The sequence below is a fragment of the Pleurodeles waltl genome, chromosome 9 (assembly GCF_031143425.1).
Source record: "Pleurodeles waltl isolate 20211129_DDA chromosome 9, aPleWal1.hap1.20221129, whole genome shotgun sequence".
Taxonomy (NCBI): domain Eukaryota; kingdom Metazoa; phylum Chordata; class Amphibia; order Caudata; family Salamandridae; genus Pleurodeles; species Pleurodeles waltl.
Genome location: NC_090448.1, coordinates 1,050,923,594 through 1,050,945,016, shown reverse-complemented (window position 1 = coordinate 1,050,945,016; position 21,423 = coordinate 1,050,923,594). Strand labels below are relative to the sequence as shown.

The 21,423-nt window shown below is 43.4% G+C and overlaps 1 protein-coding gene across 4 annotated transcripts in view; it reads right to left on the bottom strand.

The window, feature by feature from the left end:
* Positions 1-21,423, bottom strand: part of NIN (ninein) — a 326,206-nt gene that overhangs the window by 131,923 nt on the left and 172,860 nt on the right. For 3 of the 4 annotated variants that reach the window (XM_069208677.1, XM_069208679.1, XM_069208680.1), the window contains 4 exons: positions 15,652-15,773; positions 13,037-13,575; positions 7,239-9,362; positions 4,620-4,689 (listed from right to left, as the gene is read on the bottom strand). In XM_069208677.1, coding sequence (XP_069064778.1) covers positions 4,620-4,689; positions 7,239-9,362; positions 13,037-13,575; positions 15,652-15,773 — 2,855 coding nt within the window. The remainder of the gene's footprint in view (positions 1-4,619; positions 4,690-7,238; positions 9,363-13,036; positions 13,576-15,651; positions 15,774-21,423) is intronic. The other variant, XM_069208678.1, reaches the window with a different exon arrangement.

Below are 21,423 nucleotides of genomic sequence, written 5' to 3'. Positions count from 1 at the left end.
AGTTACCATTGTGAAGCTACATATAGGTAGTGACCTATATGTAGTGCACGCGTGTAATGGTGTCCCCGCACTCACAAAGTCCGGGGAATTGGCCCTGAACAATGTGGGGGCACCTTGGCTAGTGCCAGGGTGCCCTCACACTAAGTAACTTTGCACCTAACCTTTACCAGGTAAAGGTTAGACATATAGGTGACTTATAAGTTACTTAAGTGCAGTGTAAAATGGCTGTGAAATAACGTGTGCGTTATTTCACTCAGGCTGCAGTGGCAGGCCTGTGTAAGAATTGTCAGAGCTCCCTATGGGTGGCAAAAGAAATGCTGCAGCCCATAGGGATCTCCTGGAACCCCAATACCCTGGGTACCTCAGTACCATATACTAGGGAATTATAAGGGTGTTCCAGTAAGCCAATGTAAATTGGTAAAATTGGTCACTAGCCTGTTAGTGACAGTTTAAAAGTAATGAGAGAGCATAACCACTGAGGTTCTGGTTAGCAGAGCCTCAGTGAGACAGTTAGGCACCACACAGGGAACATATACATGCACACCTATGAGCACTGGGGCCCTGTGTGACAGGGTCCCAGTGACACATACATATAGGCCACAAACCTATGAGCACTGGGGTCCTGACCAGCAGGATCCCAGTGACACATAACAAACATACTGAAAACATAGTGTTTTCACTATGAGCACTGAGGCCTGGCTATCAGGATCCCAGTGAGACAGTGAAAACAGTGACAAACATCCTGACATACACTCACAAACAGGCCAAAAGTGGGGGTAACAAGGCTAGAAAGAGGCTACCTTCTCACAGGTAACTCAAGAGAAATGTCCTCAGTCAGAAGAGTAGAGAATGCATGAGGTTATTGATAATCTGGAATTAGAGAAGACTGCAAAAAAAAAAAAAAAAGCAATAGATGATAGCAAGTGAAAATACCCCACCTTTATTTAACTTACTTTGAATGGAACCATGATAGGGGAGTAAGCCTTAATCTATTTCGTATTATGAAGGATGCGTGGCACACCCACCTATAGAAAGCGGCCACCAGTGACCTGTTGCGCAAGCGCTTCTTTGTGGGATATTTAAGTAAATGACAATGCAAGCTTGAGTCTGGACACATGAAGATACCACTCCACAACGTTATTTTGCATAGTATGCCTAATCTACGTGTGCAAACAAGGCAAAAACACCCTGTTTCAAGTTCATCTGCATACTTTCCAATTGTTTTGTCTCCTTAAAATTGACCACCTTTGTGTGTGCGCAGTCCGACCACATTATTTAGCAGTTATGTTTTTTTATATATATATATATATATATATATATATATATATATATATATATATATATATATATATATATATGCTGACTAGATAATTACCATACACGAGTCAGCCAAATCTCATTCAGCAACCACAAAATGTAAGCCAAAAAAAGGAGTTCCTCACTGAACATTATATTATATATATATAATGTTCAGTGAGGAACTCCTTTTTTTGGCTTACATTTTGTGGTTGCTGAATGAGATTTGGCTGACTCGTGTATGGTAATTATCTAGTCAGCATATTGTAGAGGTGATCCCTTACAAATGCTGAAGTAGAAGCATCCTCATTTATGTGCTCATGAGAACTACCTTTTAAAAATATTTTGAATGGCGCTACACATGGCACTTCGTTATGGCCGCTTGGAGTACGAAATACACAATTCTATTCAGTGCATGGGTGCCATCTTCTGTAGGGCACTGGGGCTTAGGTCCCAGCAACACTGCAGCTAAGTGGCTCCACCTTTACAGGGGCAACACTGGAGTCGAAGTTACACCTGCAGCACGCGCACATCTTACAAATACTGCAGATACAGCACTTGAAAGTGTGACAAAGCTAGGCTCTATAATAAGAGTCAGCAGTGACATTTTCTCGTCTAATTTTCTCTGGAGTTCAGTTGGGTAAGCACAGGTTCTCTCTTTGTCATGGGCAGAATGTTTTAGAACCTGCAAATATTTGGCCTTTAGCACTGGGATTTTAACTCGGGCAGCTCCCTATAATGCAGATGGTGAGTAGGGACAGCAATCTGTCACCTAATGCCTTTAGATAAACATGATATTAAGTATGAGGCATAAGGTACAATCACTGGTTACCAAGTTTTGGCATTTTTTAAACTTCTTTTCTGTAAAGGATCTGGGGAAAGAATGATTAAGTTCAAGAACTTTCAGTGTGACAAATTTGGTTGCTAATTGGTCAATGCATGAGTAGATCACTAATGAATGATATTGGATGATTTAATCAAGTAAATATTGTAAATTGCAATATTGTCATGTAGAATATTTGTAGGGTTTTTACAAGACTTTATAGTTTGCATCATTTGGTAAAGCAGTTTAACGTGCAACACCTTTCACAATTCCTTGCTTTTTAGAGGCTCCTGTAAGGGGTAAACATTCCTGACCTGAAATGTTGCTGAATAAAAAGCAAGGACTGCCTGAACGAGTCACACATGACATTAGGGCACTGGAATCTGTTTTTCTTAAGGCGCTTGCACCTTGCAGCGTGACACTCCCCCATGGGAATACTGAAAGGCTAGGCTGTCAGGAGTTCTCAAGTAACAGGTTTGCCGAAAAGGCCTCATACTAGGCACCAAAGAAAGTACTCTACTTACACAAACCTTGTCAAACTACTGTTGTCCCTCAGACTAATCCCAAAAAACCTCTCATGACCTTTACCTCAGAGACCAGTCCTGCTGTGCTGTGTACATCCAGAGCTAGTGTTAACTCACTAGCCACCTGCGCAGGGGGGCTATACACATGCCAGTCACATCTGCCAACTTCTTGACAGAATGTGCACCATGCCATTCGAGCCTTGGTGCTGAAGCTGTTAAAATGCTGAGAGCCACCAGTTGGTGGCAAGATCCAGTCTCCAGCTCTTGGAGAGAGCTATGCAGAGCTTATGTGACAACAGAATGGGTGAGTAGTAACAAACTGGGTGGTACCGCTATGTGAGGGCCTGTGAAAATACTTCTAGCTGCCCTACCATGGCAAAAAAGGTTGAATTTTAAAGATACACGCTGCATGAGACCAGGAGAGAAATGTGGTACCATTTGTGAAGTGCAACCACGATGGTGGAGGTGTCTGTGCGATCCTGAATAATGAGGCCTTCTGTGTACAACAGTTTAATGCGAGAAGGTATGGGCAGTGTGTGAAATGAAGGTAGCATAGAATGCAATGAGTTAACAGGGGCTGTGGGAAAAGGGCAGGGATCAGGAAGGGGCAATGTGCATGAGATACATGTAGAAGGGATACGAGCAGAAACTGATCAAGTGGACCTGCAAACCTTCCCAAATTACAGAAAAATTGGGTCGTGAGACCTGAGCCCCGTGGCACAGTGGTATTTTCATGAGAACAGTGGAATAAAAACAGTGATCACATTAATATTAAAATGAGATCCATTTTCGTGTATTTTGGACCCAAAATTTTATAATTTTGTCAACAGAAATACAAAAGGTAACTTATGTAGACACCCATTTCAAGGATCAGAACAGAAACAATGAAACAAGAGATAGCTCATAAATATAAAAATGCTAGAAAAAACAGAGGGAGAGGGTGAAGGTAAAAACAAAAGGAGGGGAGAAGAACGAGGGGTGAAAATATTTATGTTAGGGACCAGCGTTTTCAAATCGAAAATCTCTCACAAGTATACACCGAACATCCTACTGTAGGAGCAGCCTTACTGTTCGTATTCTTGTGGCTGCAGAAATGCTAGATAACTACTCTACTCTGGCTTCTGCTTTGTTTGCTACTCGATAACTTTAAGCAGTAGAAAGCTGCCCAACCTTGTGGGACTTCACAGGGCTTTTGGTTTTTTCCCCTCCAATAGTTCCACAATAGCTCCCTTTACTGCTGAAGGGAAAAGTGTATAGACAACTAAAGGTAACCAAGGGTATAGGAGTTCTGCTTACTTTCGGTTCCCGCTGCTGCTTTTGTGATTTTTGAGACAAGGGACAGCAAAGGTATGGCCAATGGAACCAAAGATTGAGCCAATGGTAACGCCTAACTGACATCCATGACTTCATGGTGGGTAGAATTCACTCAGTGTTGATGCCTGCTTTTGGAGACATACCAGAACACATTAGTTACCCAGTGCTTAATTTGTAAAATTAAGACTGCCAGTGCCCAAAGCGCTGCTCAGAAGCCCGGCCAGCGCTATAAAATAACAGCACATACAAGGCTGCATAGTCCTGACTCCACCTCAGACCTCGTTAGTCTACTGCCAGTCACTCCCTGCCCCTTTTTCTCACTCTTGACAGTCCCTGGGTGCTCCCCAGCTGATGGTTTTCGGTCATTCTCTTCCTTTATCTTTGCATTATGTTTGTTTTCCTTCTCATGCTCTCGGGAGAAGTCTGAGGAAAATAAGTGCTGGTCACCAAAAACGAGTGCTGGTAGCCCCCCATCAGCAACCACTGGCTCAGATTAAGCACTGGTTAAAGCAAAGAGCAGTTTCTCTACATCAGCCTCGAAGTTTTGTGGTACCCACACTGGGTTGCAGTTCGCTGCTTTGAGACATGCATAGGGACATACGCTTTAATGTAGTGCACGATCCATTTATGCCTACCCCCGACCTTATGCACAATGAACTTACCTGCTTCTTTAGATTGTCCGCCATTTTCTGCACTGCTAGTTTCTCTTTTTTCACAGTCTCTAAGTTTTGCCTAAAAAACAAATCATAAAAATAAAGTCATTATTTGAGCAAAAAAGTGCTCAACTTTTGTTAATCAAACATTATGCATGTTCCTTCTGCGGGCAGCCATGTGCCTCACTTCTGATAATCTTACTACACTTCCTCCTGAGAGTTGTATAGTTCTTTTAACCTTTGGTTGTAGAGGCCAGCCTCCTCTTTAAAGTTGGAAACCTCCTTTTTCAGAGCTGAACTTTCTTCTCTCAGCTCCTCAGTTTCACATCTAAAGCAATTGCACCAAAAAACGAAATCAAACTAATACTGCCCCACGGTGACGCAAATACCAGTTGCCAATTTAAGACATCTAGTGGTGAGGGAGAGAACACAATCGTGTGCAGGGATTGGAGCCCCATTCACACTGGTTGGTAGCTTTCATGAGCCTTTTTGTAGGTTGGTGGGGGTGGGGGGATGGGGAGCAACTTAAATTGAGAATCCTAACCAGTTCACACTACAGTCTTTCGCTTCAAACATAATACACTGTTTTTCAACTCTAAGATTTGCTACTCTAAGATACAATTTCTCAGACCTCTTCTTGAATTGCGTACAAGGTCCAGGTGCCTCTGCCTATTCTAAAGAATGCATAATTCCAAGGTAGTTAAATATTAATAAAGGGAAAATCATTTTTTCTGCAATTTCCCACAACTTAGTATTTATTGTCCACTGCAACTGTCCCAACTTTCCAATGGGCAGAAATGAGCTAAACCGTTGCCTGTTATAAGATGCACAATTGCATTAATCATTAAAGATTTAGGGGGTTATTACAACTTTGGAGGAGGTGTTAATCCGTCCCAAAAGTGACGGTAAAGTGACGATATACCACCAGCCGTATTACGAGTTCCATAGGATATAATGGACTCGTAATACGGCTGGTGGTATATCCGTCACTTTTGGGACGGATTAACACCTCCTCCAAAGTTGTAATAACCCCCTTAGTCTCAATTGCATTTTTGCCAAACGAATGGACTCTCGTTCATAGGGAGAATGTTCGCCTTACATTAATGTGAAATTCACTCCTGTAGGTTTTCCATAATAGACTGCTATCAAGAGAGCACAGATTTATCTACAATCAGTGTCCCCAAATGCCAAAACCAGTGTCAACTCCTTATAATGAGCCAGCCGAATTTGTGTCGTGACAGTATGAAGGATGCTTGATGGATGAAGATCTGTCAAAGTTGCCCAGAACTACAACAGTTGCATTTGAAATTAAGAGTCTACTCCCTTGGCTTGCTGCAGCTGGTTTTCGTCCTTGGTTTCTAAGCAAGTGCCTACCTTTGAGAGTGGTAGACTTGGTTCTAGTAACACACATTTTTCATTTCTAGGTTACATTTAAAAGCAATGATATGTTCAAAGGACCTCCCACTCTCCAGGTTACAAACTATTTTAGCTTCTATGGGGTTCTCCTGCTTTGCTTTCTGCCTTTGTGTAATCTTTGCAGCAGAGAAGCACCTGAGACTGCTACCAAGTGAATAATCTGCTGGAAATAACAGTAAGTCAGTGTTCATTGTCTCTCAGTTAGGGCCACTATACAGTGCTTTGTGGACTATTTAAGTGTCTAGTTTTTAATTTCCTTTCCAACATCTCTGGAAGTCAATATTCCTTTTTCCAGAGTGTTTTCCAAGTGACGAATATTATCTTAGAAGAATAAGTCAAATACATCAATATGCACACATTGGATTAATTGTGAAGCTTAAAAACATATTAGCTTCAATTTTCACTTGGGCCTCCACTGAAGAGGAATATTCTACTGAACTTTATTCTCAAAATTACATTGTTCCAACTTGCAGTACTAAAGGGATGTTCACATAGGTTAGAATCCACTCCCTAAAAAACAGCCAGCTGTATGTAATATAAGGACCTAATATGCAACTCCAAAGTCATGACTACATGCAATCAGATTTGCATCAACATGTTCAATTAGATCCACACTTCTAACGAAGGGCCACAGAATAAATTGAACACTAACATGACTACTCGTTTATTCAAAAATAAGTGTTCACATGGCCAGATGTTTCTAGCAGATATTGGATTAAAATATGTCATTTCCAGCGTCCACCACATTTATACTCCATGTGACATATGCAGTCATCAGAAGTAACAGCAACATGTAAACAGATCTTTGCATATTCTTACATCTACAACTATCAGTTACAATGTCACCAGAGTTAAAATGTAAAACCTTCACATTGGAAAGCAATGGTTCAAAGATGTTGGGTGGATCTACATGTTCTAGATGGGGCTTAGAGAAAAAAGAATGTTCAAGGGCACAAAACAGAAAAACATGCATGTTAGCACAATTTGTTAATGAAGAGATATTCATAGGCTGTAGAATTAAGAGACAGTGCTGTCACAGGTACAGTGGGTTTATAAGGTGTTAAGGAATGTCGAAGGATTGTGGTGCAGGTTACTATTACGAAGCCTTAAAAAATATCTTGGCATACCACTTCTAGTTTGCAGTAGGAAGTAATGTGAGTTACAGTGCGACATGCACACAAAGACGAATGGAGGCTTATAGATGTACGTTACCTTAGCAGTTCAACTTCCGGCTGAATCGCACTACTTTTGTTATTTTGGTCACTTGCTGCCATGGTCTGCTCCTTTTTGAGGATTTCAGACTGGGTCTTCTCCGCTGTGCTTACGTCCGACTTCTTGCTCAGTTCCTGAAACTTTCCTTTATCTTCTTTGTTGACTTCAGCCTGGACATACTTCTTTTGGAGATCCAAGAGTGCTGCAGTAGTCTTTTCCAGTTTTCTAAACTGCTTCTGCATGGAAATTATCTCATTCTGCAATTCTGCTTTTTCTATGGCATAACGTTCACAGCTGGCTTCAAGTTCACGGGTTTTCTCCAGGAGCTGGCAATTTTCCAACCTGCAAGACACATTAACTTTTTTACTCTCTTCAAACTGCGTCTGTAGGTTTTCAAACTTTGGCATATAATCTTCCAGATATTTATTTCGTTCCCCTAACCTTTGTATCTCAGAGTGTAGTTCTCCACCTTCTGTCTGCACTGCTTTGTGGAACAACAGCCTTTCAGAATGCTGCAATGACTTCTCTTCTAGTGTCTTTATCCTTTCCTGAAGCCAAGGCACATAGCTCTTCAGATCAGTGTTCTCTCTTTTGACCTCTTCATACATTCTGTCCAACTTAAGCGAGGCTCCAGTGATTTCCTCAAAACTTTGTATTTCTGCCTGCAGCCATGATACTTCTGCATAAAGCTGCTCATTGCTTTCTATGGCTTTCGCGTGTCGTGCTTCCAACAGTGTAAGGTTTTCTTGGAGGAGTTGGTTTTCTTTCTTAGTATCATCACATACTACTTCACCCATGGAATCAGTCTGCAGACTTTCATCCTGTTTATTTAGATTTAGATGTAGACTTGAAACCTCTGAGAGAAGAGCCTGTTTCTGCTCTACAAGGTTTTCATAGTCTTTAAATTCCTTCAGCTTTGCCTGAAGCTGCAATAGCTGGTCCTTGAGGTCATTGTTCTCAGCACTGGTTTGTTCATATGCCCTTTTAAGCACTGCATGAGCCTGGATTGTGTCTTCCAGCACCTTAATTTTATTCTGAAGACTCACAACTGAGCCCAACTCTTCCATGCATTTCTGACCATCTTGTGGGATGGTGTTATCATTGCAGCAGTCACTCGTTTGTTGCCCCTGTTCTTGCTTCTCTGCTGCATTTGTGTGTTGCAATCCTTTTGGTGGCCTTTCAGTGCATGGACTGCTCAGGCAGGAAAACCTTGCAAGCTCATGCTGCAAGTCCTGAATTTGCTGCTCAAGCCTAGATTTCTCTGCCAATAGTGTCACATTTTCCTTCAAAGCCTGCTTGTGAACCTTCTCCAAATGTCTGAGGGTGTCTCTATCCTGCTCCAGCTGCCGCTTGTTATCCTGAAGCTGAGAAATTGTGTTCTTTAGTTCCATGTTCTCTTTAGAAGCAGCCTTGCAGGAACCTTCCTGCTTCGACAGGGAAAGCATATCATGCTCCAGCTCAGTGATTGTTTTCTGTAGCCTTGTGATCTCCAGACTCATCATCTCCTTTTTCTGCTGAGCTCTTTCGCAGGTTTCCTTGTATAACCTCTCAGATGCCTGCAGTCTGGTATCTAGCTCCTGTTTCTCAAGCTCATAGGCTTTCCCTAGGCGCTCCAACTGCTGACTAACTGTTCGAACATTTGCTTCTGCTTGAGACAGAAGTTCATCTTTTTCCTTCAACTCTTCCCGCAGATCATTCTGCAGCTGGAGTATTTTATCAGACAAATGATTTTCTTCTTTTTCAGCAGCACTCCGCAGATCGTCTAGCTCTTTCTGCACCTGCTCCTTTTCGGCAATCACCTTGCTCAATTCATCCTTGAGCTGTTTCGCAAGCAGTTCCTTTTCCTGTGAGATCACAGAACAGGCCATATCCTTTTCCTTTCGAAGTTTCTCCCTCAGTCTGTCTTGGGCATCCACACTTTCCTGGATAAGCTCATCTTTTTCAAAGTCCCACTGTGATTTCTCTTCACTGTGTTGCTCCACGAGGTCTCGCAGCTCTTGTCCATGGCGAACTTTAAGGTCCCTTAGTGCTTCTTCATGCTTACTTCTGGCAGCCTGGCAGTCTGCTGCAAACTGGGCAGTCGCTTCAGATGTTCTTCTTTCATACTCAGTTTCCATTATTTTCCTAAATGTGGTCAACATACAACATTACTAAACCCTTCTTCAACGCAGATGAAAAACAATTACATTTCTATCTATTTTATGCTACTCTTTCAAGAAAGGCTATGTGATCTGGTGGTTGCAAACCACACTTAAAAAATCAAGAGATCTGGCTAAGGATTCCCACTTGCCCATCACACTAAACCATGTAAATCAAAGGCAAATCACTTGATCTCCCTGTGCTTCTGTTCTCCTATCTGCGAAACATTAGGAGCTCTTCGGGGAGATGCATTTTTAAGCTATAAGAAAATTCACTCATTTATCCTTCATTTGTTCAGGCTGGTGTATGGTAATTTAAATAGTCTCCATTGCCTGGGATACTACGAATCAGGGCAACCTAATGACTAAGAGAAATTGCTACTAGGGATTTCATGGAAGCATGCAGTCTAGTCTTTTAGCCAGACAAAGGTGACAATTCAGAATGTCACCAGCCTAGAAACATGTAGCAAAACAAACAAATACACCACTGGCTCATCACTGGTGCATCTAAAGGCTGCACCACTCAGATTAATGGATTCATGGCACTGATCAGTTCTCTGCACACATGTTGATTTAGCATTGGAGCAGGGAGCTGAGGGTTAATGATGTTAAAAGGATGTTGTTCATGTCTAGAAACGAAAAACCATAGCATGTCCCAAATAAGATGTTCACTGCCTTATGATTCACTAGTTTTAATGTGAATGTTCTAAATTTGAGCACATAACCTCTGCTGAAGTCTTTCCATCCATGTTTCTCCCAATCAATCAATCTTCTGCACTCCTATTTTATGTGATGGGGGCTCCATGGCAACTGTGCCAATAGTACAGCAATGTGCCCAGAGCACACCTATCAATTATATTCCTCAAAACTAACAATGCCTTCAATTCTACTTCAAACAAAAACAGAGGGCGACAAAAAGAATAGACAGTCTGGAAACAGGGTAGATGAACAAAAGGAAAAGCACCTAATGATACTCTTCAACCATTATGACGCACAAGCATAGAATGCATTCCCTGTCCACGGCTTTCAAGGCAATTCACATAACTGAATACAAATAAATAACAATCATCATCTTCCCTCTCAATTTTCACATTTTCAAAAGCGCCACTAATTATTTTTGCTACACACTGGTGTGGTCTTTTCTTCTGCCGTGAACTCATGTTGGCTTAGAGCAGTTCACCATTCCATTAAGTGTTTTTCAACCAGCTTTTATGTAAACAAAAATGAAGCTGTGTTATTCAGAACGGCTAGAAGGAGCTAGCCACTCACCAGTGTACAATATAATGGGCAATCCCATTTCTAGGATGCATGTACTATCGAAGCCAGAGTTTTCTAGAATGGAAAGAGTTACTGTGCATCTCCGAGTTGATCGCTCTGTGTACTGTGTTTCTATCTCCCTTCACTTCACTTCACTTTGCTATACTTTATGAACAGTCAACCACAGTTCGCCCAGTATGTTGCTCTTACACTGACAGAGATCCTCCCACATAACTGTTCAAGCATGGCTAGCTATTGTGCAGCACAAATTACTACTATCATTCTTCCTCCATCTTTACATGCTGTATAAGAGCATATTGTTCAAGGAACACACAAATATGTGCATTAATTCCCTGTAAAAATACATTTGACCCATGATCGTTTAACAATGGCTAATATTTACAGCAAACGAGCAATAAAACATCATGCGGTCTGGTAAAGGTAATCCATTTATAGGGACAATAAACACTGTTGCTAGCTTTCAGCTCTGAAAAAAATGTTCTTTACCCAACATAGGACGTTTCCACCCTCCGGTGTGACAAAAGAGATTGTGCGACAATTCAACCGTTCAACTACCACTTGTGTGAACTGTGTGTTGTACTCAATATAATACAAAATACCACATAAACAGCTTAGTATTGAATATCACGTTTCCATGATCCTAAAATATTTAGATGAGAAGTTCCAACTTTGTTTTGTTATTTATAGGTTTAAAGAACACAATTTGAAAAAATGCAAGCCCATAAATATAAACACTACAATGCAAACTAAAAATCTTCTCATCTTCAAGGAGTATCAGAATGAATGTGGAGGAGAATTAGAAGTGTTCTAATGCTAAGAATCCTTGTACAGGACAACAAAATATAGAAACTGCCATAACGAAGACTGACCCTCTGACAACAATTTATGATAGAGAACCTACTACATGTGGTTGCAGTGGTAATATCCTACATGCATACGTAGATAAAGTAACTGAGACAAAGAGAGCACATGGAGGCCCTCAACCTAAAGAGTATTGTTGCTGCACTGAGAAGGCTGAAAAGGGATTTATCCATAAACTTTCATAGAGATGGTGCCAACCGTGCCTACAGCTAGCCTGGTTTCCTGTCTCCTCATATCACATATCTTAATTAACAATTATTTTGCTTTTCTGCCGGAAGGTGTTGATTATTATTCCAATTATGAAAGATTGGAAAAGTGAGGAATTCACAAACAAAGCAATCTTGAAATCTGGCAAGATGCAAGGTTCACAGTGTTGGTTCCCTCTTGACTGAAAGAGGGACTGCACTTCTCTTAGAGGATGCAGACTTCGGGCCAAGGTGAGGACAGAGCGCCATCTGAGAAAGATGAAATCAAGGTGATGGAGATGAAATAGCTACAAGGAGTCTCTGGCAAACCAGACCATGTTGTATGACCTGCAGGCACCAATGGGCTATGGCTCAAGTCAGCTCTCTAGGAGCCCCCAGAAGGAAATATAAAGGGTCCCTGCTCCGGCAGACATAATGGAGTGGCAAAGGACATTTAGGGGCAAGGCACAAGAGATGGAGGTTAATGATAGCTATCTTTGAGACCGGACCGTCTCCAAAACAGAAACAGCTAATTAACTGGAACCCAGATCACAGGTCAACCTTGAACTACTGTACTCTGACATAAGGAAGAACCACTTTCACTTGGGCTCAAAATTCCTTTGTGCGTATGCTAGAGAAGATTCATATCAAGAGTAAGACTATCACTCCAGAAAAAGAGGAAACAGTCCCAGCAGGAGACGTGGAGCCTGGAAAACTTGAGAACGGGGGGAAAAAATAAATGGGAGATGGATAACCTTTAAAAATAGGAGATTAATAACTAGGGTCTGGCACTACCAACTCAGACTTACCGGTGATACCGTGTTATGATTCGGGGTTTGAGATAGTGATTGAGTTTTGTAGTTAAGGGGGAACTGTTATTTTACGCCAGATAATAATCACTATATACAGATGTGGTGAGGTAGAGGGTATGCGAGTATTTTTCATTACTTCCACCCTACACAAATGTTCCTCTAGTTGAGTTCCGGCTATGAACTGTATACTATGTATATCATCCTAAAGTAGATATTGCATCAAGCATTGGTACTGCTTTGTAACATCTCAAATGAGCAACAAAAAGGCACTGATGCATAACCGCATGATTTGGTTTGACTACGGCCAAGCTGGAGCTTGCTCAGTTCCTTTTACAAATGTTTGGCCAGTAAACAACACTGTTCATATCAACAGAACCAACGTTTCTTGCTCTTCCACACCTGAGGCATATTTTCACACTCTCTAAGCATCCTGAACATGAATTAAAACTTTATTTGCATTTAGTACGACCTATGGAGACAGCACAAAGTCAGTACTTCCAGTAGCAGGTCCTGCTCTTCCTTACCTTGCCTCTTGGAGTTCGGTTTGATGCCTCTCTGTGAGCTCCCGCTGCAGTTCGCTCTTCTCAGCCGTGTGCTGCTCTTTCAAACTGGCTAACTGTTCGTAGAAGTCAACCTCCAGGTCCTTTCTATCATCTTCAAACTTCCTCACCAACATGTCTATCTTTTCCAGCAAATCTTTCTGTATCTGACTACTACTCTCAACCAGGTCCTCTCTTTCTCTGTTGAAACATTCTTTGGCATGCTCCTGCTGGAGAGCGAGCGCTTCCTCTTGTTCATGTCTGAACCGCTCCTGCAGCTGGGACTTCTCTTCCTCAAACAGCAGTTGCAAAGCCTTCTTTTCATTATGATGGCTGATTTCCATCCTCCTTTGCTCCTCACCAAGCCTTGTGATCTCACCTTCGAGGTTCTGTATTTGCACATTCAGGGCACTTATTTGCTCTTCCATCTTACCAATCTCCTCGCTGAACGCTTGCTGCGCAACTACTTGCTCTTTTTCACAGATGCTCTTTGTCTCCTCAAGTTGCTTCTGATAATGGTTTCCCTAAACGAAGGAGTGGGAAACAGTGTCACAAGAAAAATTAAGGAACAAAAAGAGAATATCAAGACTGTATATTGCACCAACTGCAAGGTACCTCAATATTCTAAACCGTGTTCTAGAACTTCGCTCATCATCCAGAAACAAGGTCTACTCTGTGGCTACACACCCACATGCACAGCTCTTTTCCCTTTCAAAAGCCACTCACCGGTCTCTCTTCCATTTTTAATGACCCATAAACCACCAACCTCTAAAGACAATAGTCTCACAGCCTTTCAAACCTCAATGTTCCACTAATATGTGTCAAACAAGAAAAAAAGTTCTGATAGTTTAGTCCCAGAAACCAAACGTACAACTAACACATTTCTGTTCACTTTATGCATGCAGGATTACACTATCCTCAAAATGGGTGTGTGGAAATAATTATATGTTCCAGAATCTTCAATAACTCAAAGATTCTGCAATTCCTCTACAACTCGTAAATATGCTCTAGGAATAAACCCACAGGAGTGAATGTCTGACATCTCGCCTCCAAATGTTTATGAATAGGGCGCCCTGGCAGGCTCGGTCTTCTGAAATTATTTCCCTTTTTAAACTGTCTAGTAAAACGAGACATTTTTAAGATAATTCTGCTGAGATCACTGATTCCAGCCAAACAGACTCTTGAAACAAAATAAAATTGCATTTGTACGGTCAAGACTACAAATGCTCCAACCAATCAACATATACGAATGCTGTGAAAATGATGTGCTCTATTTATTATGAAATGGGCTACACTTGTACAGTGTGCCTCAAGGTGAAGAGGTTTGTATTCTAAAGCTCTTAAGGGTTTCTATAGATTTAGATAATCTACAAACTAGTATAAAAATACAAAACATAATTGTCAAAAGGGTTTATGTACATTGAATTTATAATCAATTCATTTTCATGCAGAAGAAAACATCGCAAACTGTGCAATGCTTTTCAAAGCGTAAAAGTTAACATTTGCTTAAACAACTCATTCAACAAAAAGACTTCGTTTTTCATCTGTAATATTTAGCCCTTTATTTTACATGCGGTATTCTATGATTACTTCTGCACTTTGTCAAGCACTCAAGGGCACGATCCATACTATGTAAAACAGATACATCAGAAGTGTATACTAATGAAATTGACATTTCTTTACAAATGTATTTGTGATTTCCAATTACTGGTTCTGACCAGTAAAAGATACTCCAAAAATCACTGGATGGTGGTCAGGGTCACTGAGGCCGAAGTAGGTGACTAGAATTCCTGCTTCATGATGCCTTTGCATCCGTGATCATAACCCCTTACAACCATAGTGAAGAGATGAGAAGATGGACAAACAGATTGGCCATTATGCCTTCATCCTTACTGGCAACTAAAACAGATCGAGGGATTGCATGGGGCATTAAAAGCGCGCACACAATATAAATAAATCCCCTGAACCTGTAGAAAGAGGCTGCACATTTATCTTCCAAACTCAACTCCCAAACGTGTACTGCTTCATCTCTGTGCTATTTCAGTAAGAAATCATCTCTTCTAAGCAGATATAAAAATAGATCCCTCCTTCAGTATAACTTATGTCACAACCAAAGATCTAAAAAATTCGGGATGGGTGAATGCAGAGTCTTGGGGGTGTAAAAAGAAAAAAAAAGAAAAAAAATCGGAAAGGATAAAACAATTTAAATGTCAGGATTATGTTACAAACAAATAAGCAGGAATGGGAGACAAATGTCACACTTGCAAATAAAATGAACAAGCAAAAGGAGGAACATGACATTACAGTTTTGGAAAAAAGGGTAAGTAAAGGTGTTGGTACTCCCCAGTACTCTATTAACATTAAAACAACTCACAAGAAATGCTAAAAAATAAAGGCGGCTCTTGTGTTTTTTTTTTTTTTTTAAACAACAACAAATAATAAATGTAGGCGTCCCAGGTTAATTGCTTCGAGATTAATAACTCGCTAATAGTTCCAAAAGTAAACCGCCTGGAACCCATCTAAATACCCCCTCCCCCAAAAAAACGCCATGGAACCCATTAGGCTAAATTGTATTTTGCCAAACCAATACAAGTCCTCACCATGTCTTCCAGTTCATGCTTGAGTTGATCAATTTCTTTGTGGTGTTCATCTTTAATTTGTTCAATGGCTAACTCTGCTTCAATGCTCATGTTCAGTGGATGACAAACCTCTGAGCCAAGCCCTAAAAGTAAAAGATCTTAAATAAAAAAGGTATGAAGCCACAATGCAAAGAGTAGCCTCCTAAAATGCTATGTAGTTATGCGTTGGTATATTTTATAGCAGGAACAGTTCCTATGACAAACCTTTCAGCAAACAAAGTGCCTGACATTTTTACTCATGCCGAAATGAGGCAGAGAGAACCAGGAAGCCAATGAGCCTTTCATGTTTCGAGACAAATATGCCTTTGTCACTTAGTAGTCATTGTGCACCAAATGTTTTGAATAGCAAATGAATAACCAATCAGCAATCACTTTATCCCAAAAGGGCGATGTAGGAAGTTGGCTCTGTATGTGCTATTTCAAAGTAAGGAATAGCATGCACAGAGTCCAAGGGTTCCCCTTAGAGGTAAAATAGTGGTAAAAATAGATAATACTAATGCTCTATTTTGTGGTAGTGTGGTCGAGCAGTAGGCTTATCCAAGGAGTAGTGTTAAGCATTTGTTGTACATACACAAGACAATAAATGAGGTACACACACTCAGAGGCAAATCCAGCCAATAGGTTTTTATATAGAAAAATATCCTTTCTTAGTTTATTTTAAGAACCACAGGTTCAAATTCTACATGTAATATCTCATTCGAAAGGTATTGCAGGTAAGTACTTTAGGAACTTCAAATCATCAAAATTGCATGTATACTTTTCAAGTTATTGACAAATAGCTGTTTTAAAAGTGGACACTTAGTGCAATTTTCACAGTTCCTGGGGGAGGTAAGTTTTTGTTAGTTTTACCAGGTAAGTAGGACACTTACAGGGTTCAGTTCTTGGTCCAAGGTAGCCCACCGTTGGGGGTTCAGAGCAACCCCAAAGTCACCACACCAGCAGTTCAGGGCCGGTCAGGTGCAGAGTTCAAAGTGGTGCCCAAAACACATAGGCTAGAATGGAGAGAAGGGGGTGCCCCGGTTCCGGTCTGCTTGCAGGTAAGTACCCGCGTCTTCGGAGGGCAGACCAGGGGGGTTTTGTAGGGCACCGGGGGGGACACAAGTCCACACAGAAATTTCACCCTCAGCAGCGCGGGGGCGGCCGGGTGCAGTGTAGAAACAAGCGTCGGGTTTGTAATGGAAGTCAATGGGAGATCTCGGGATCTCTTCAGCGCTGCAGGCAGGCAAGGGGGGAATTCCTCGGGGAAACCTCCACTTGGGCAAGGGAGAGGGACTCCTGGGGGTCACTTCTCCAGTGAAAGTCCGGTCCTTCAGGTCCTGGGGGCTGCGGGTGCAGGGTCTCTCCCAGGCGTCGGGACTTTAGGTTCAAAGGGTCGCGGTCCGGGGAAGCCTCGGGATTCCCTCTGCAGGCGGCGCTGTGGGGGCTCAGGGGGGACAGGTTTTGGTACTCACAGTATCAGAGTAGTCCTGGGGTCCCTCCTGAGGCGTCGGATCTCCACCAGTCGAGTCGGGATCGCCGGGTGCAGTGTTGCAAGTCTCACGCTTCTTGCGGGGAGCTTGCAGGGTTCTTTAAAGCTGCTGGAAACAAAGTTGCAGCTTTTCTTGGAGCAGGTCCGCTGTCCTCGGGAGTTTCTTGTCTTTTCGAAGTAGGGGCAGTCCTCAGAGGATGTCGAGGTCGCTGGTCCCTTCGGAAGGCGTCGCTGGAGCAGGATCTTTGGAAGGCAGGAGACAGGCCGGTGAGTTTCTGGAGCCAAGGCAGTTGTCGTCTTCTGGTCTTCCGCTGCAGGGGTTTTCAGCTGGGCAGTCCTTCTTCTTGTTGCAGGAATCTAATTTTCTAGGGTTCAGGGTAGCCCTTAAATACTAAATTTAAGGGCGTGTTTAGGTCTGGGGGGTTAGTAGCCAATGGCTACTAGCCCTGAGGGTGGGTACACCCTCTTTGTGCCTCCTCCCAAGGGGAGGGGGTCACAATCCTAACCCTATTGGGGGAATCCTCCATCTGCAAGATGGAGGATTTCTAAAAGTTAGAGTCACCTCAGCTCAGGACACCTTAGGGGCTGTCCTGACTGGCCAGTGACTCCTCCTTGTTATTCTCATTATTTTCTCCGGCCTTGCCGCCAAAAGTGGGGCCGGGCCGGAGGGGGCGGGCAACTCCACTAGCTGGAGTGTCCTGCTGGGTTGGCACAAAGGAGGTGAGCCTTTGAGGCTCACCGCCAGGTGTGACAATTCCTGCCTGGGAGAGGTGTTAGCATCTCCACCCAGTGCAGGCTTTGTTACTGGCCTCAGAGTGACAAAGGCACTCTCCCCATGGGGCCAGCAACATGTCTCGGTTTGTGGCAGGCTGCTAAAACTAGTCAGCCTACACAGATAGTCGGTTAAGTTTCAGGGGGCACCTCTAAGGTGCCCTCTGTGGTGTATTTTACAATAAAATGTACACTGGCATCAGTGTGCATTTATTGTGCTGAGAAGTTTGATACCAAACTTCCCAGTTTTCAGTGTAGCCATTATGGTGCTGTGGAGTTCGTGTTTGACAGACTCCCAGACCATATACTCTTATGGCTACCCGGCACTTACAATGTCTAAGGTTTTATTTAGACACTGTAGGGGTACCATGCTCATGCACTGGTACCCTCACCTATGGTATAGTGCACCCTGCCTTAGGGCTGTAAGGCCTGCTAGAGGGGTGTCTTACCTATACTGCATAGGCAGTGAGAGGCTGGCATGGCACCCTGAGGGGAGTGCCATGTCGACTTACTCGTTTTGTCCTCACTAGCACACACAAGCTGGCAAGCAGTGTGTCTGTGCTGAGTGAGAGGTCTCCAGGGTGGCATAAGACATGCTGCAGCCCTTAGAGACCTTCCTTGGCATCAGGGCCCTTGGTACTAGAAGTACCAGTTACAAGGGACTTATCTGGATGCCAGGGTCTGCCAATTGTGGATACAAAAGTACAGGTTAGGGAAAGAACACTGGTGCTGGGGCCTGGTTAGCAGGCCTCAGCACACTTTCAATTGTAAACATAGCATCAGCAAAGGCAAAAAGTCAGGGGGCAACCATGCCAAGGAGGCATTTCCTTACACAACCCCCCCCCAAACGAAAGAGGATGAGACTAACCTTTCCCAAGAGAGTCTTCATTTTCTAAGTGGAAGAACCTGGAAAGGCCATCTGCATTGGCATGGGCAGTCCCAGGTCTGTGTTCCACTATAAAGTCCATTCCCTGTAGGGAGATGGACCACCTCAACAGTTTAGGATTTTCACCTTTCATTTGCATCAGCCATTTGAGAGGTCTGTGGTCAGTTTGAACTAGGAAGTGAGTCCCAAAGAGGTATGGTCTCAGCTTCTTCAGGGACCAGACCACAGCAAAGGCCTCCCTCTCAATGGCACTCCAACGCTGCTCCCTGGGGAGTAACCTCCTGCTAATGAAAGCAACAGGCTGGTCAAGGCCATCATCATTTGTTTGGGACAAAACTGCCCCTATCCCATGTTCAGAGGCATCAGTCTGCACAATGAACTGCTTAGAATAATCTGGAGCTTTGAGAACTGGTGCTGAGCACATTGCTTGTTTCAGGGTGTCAAAGGCCTGTTGGCAGTCCACAGTCCAGTTCACTTTCTTGGGCATTTTCTTGGAGGTGAGCTCAGTGAGGGCTGTCACAATGGATCCATATCCCTTCACAAACCTCCTGTAGTACCCAGTCAAGCCAAGGAATGCCCTGACTTGAGTCTGGGTTTTTGGAGCTACCCAGTCCAGAATAGTCTGGATCTTGGGTTGGAGTGGCTGAACTTGGCCTCCACCTACAAGGTGTCCCAAGTAAACCACAGTTCCCTGCCCTATCTGGCATTTGGATGCCTTGATAGAGAGGCCTGCAGATTGCAGAGCCTTCAAAACCTTCCTCAGGTGGACCAGGTGATCCTGCCAGGTGGAGCTAAAGACAGCAATATCATCAAGATAAGCTGTGCTAAAGGACTCCAAGCCAGCAAGGACTTGATTCACCAACCTTTGGAAGGTGGCAGGGGCATTCTTTAAACCAAAGGGCATAACAGTAAACTGATAATGCCCATCAGGTGTGGAGAATGCTGTCTTTTCTTTTGCTCCAGGTGCCATTTTTATTTGCCAGTACCCTGCTGTCAAGTCAAAGGTACTTAGAAATTTGGCAGCACCTAATTTATCAATGAGCTCATCAGCTCTTGGAATTGGATGAGCATCTGTCTTGGTGACAGAATTGAGCCCTCTGTAGTCCACACAAAACCTCATCTCTTTCTTTCCATCTGTGGTGTGAGGTTTGGGGACCAAGACCACTGGGCTAGCCCAGGGGCTGTCAGAGCGCTCAATGACTCCCAATTCCAGCATCTTGTGGACTTCCACCTTGATGCTTTCCTTAACATGGTCAGACTGTCTAAAGATTTTGTTCTTGACAGGCATGCTGTCTCCTGTGTCCACATCATGGGTACACAGGTGTGTCTGACCAGGGGTTAAGGAGAAGAGTTCAGGAAACTGTTGTAGGACTCTCCTACAATCAGCTTGCTGTTGGCCAGAGAGGGTGTCTGAGTAGATCACTCCATCTACTGTACCATCTTTTGGGTCTGATGACAGAAGATCAGGGAGAGGTTCACTCTCTGCCTCCTGATCCTCATCTGTTACCATCAACAGATTGACATCAGCCCTGTCGTGGAAGAGCTTAAGGCGGTTTACATGGATCACCCTCTTGGGGCTCCTGCTTGTGCCCAGGTCCACCAGGTAGGTGACCTGACTCTTCCTCTCTAGCACTGGGTAAGGGCCACTCCATTTGTCCTGGAGTGCCCTGGGAGCCACAGGCTCCAGAACCCAGACTTTCTGCCCTGGTTGGAACTCAACCAGTGCAGCCTTTTGGTCATACCAAAACTTCTGGAGTTGTTGGCTGGCCTCAAGGTTTTTGGTTGCCTTTTCCATGTACTCTGCCATTCTAGAGCGAAGGCCAAGTACATAGTCCACTATGTCCTGTTTAGGCTCATGGAGAGGTCTCTCCCAGCCTTCTTTAACAAGGGCAAGTGGTCCCCTTACAGGATGACCAAACAGAAGTTCAAAGGGTGAGAACCCTACTCCCTTCTGTGGTACCTCCCTGTAAGCGAAAAGCAGACATGGCAGGAGGACATCCCATCTCCTTTTGAGTTTTTCTGGGAGCCCCATGATCATGCCCTTTAATGTCTTGTTGAATCTCTCAACTAAGCCATTAGTTTGTGGATGGTAAGGTGTAGTGAATTTATAAGTCACTCCACACTCATTCCACATGTGCTTTAGGTATGCTGACATGAAGTTGGTACCTCTGTCAGACACCACCTCCTTAGGGAAACCCACTCTGGTAAAGATACCAATGAGGGCCTTGGCTACTGCAGGGGCAGTAGTCGACCTAAGGGGAATAGCTTCAGGATACCTGGTAGCATGATCCACTACTACCAGGATATACATATTTCCTGAGGCCGTGGGAGGTTCCAGTGGACCAACTATGTCCACACCCACTCTTTCAAAGGGCACCCCCACCACAGGAAGTGGAATGAGGGGGGCCTTTGGATGCCCACCTGTCTTACCACTGGCTTGACAGGTGGGGCAGGAGAGGCAAAACTCCTTAACCATGTTGGACATATTGGGCCAGTAGAAGTGGTTGACTAACCTCTCCCACGTCTTGGTTTGTCCCAAATGTCCAGCAAGGGGAATGTCATGGGCCAATGTTAGGATGAACTCTCTGAACAGCTGAGGCACTACCAC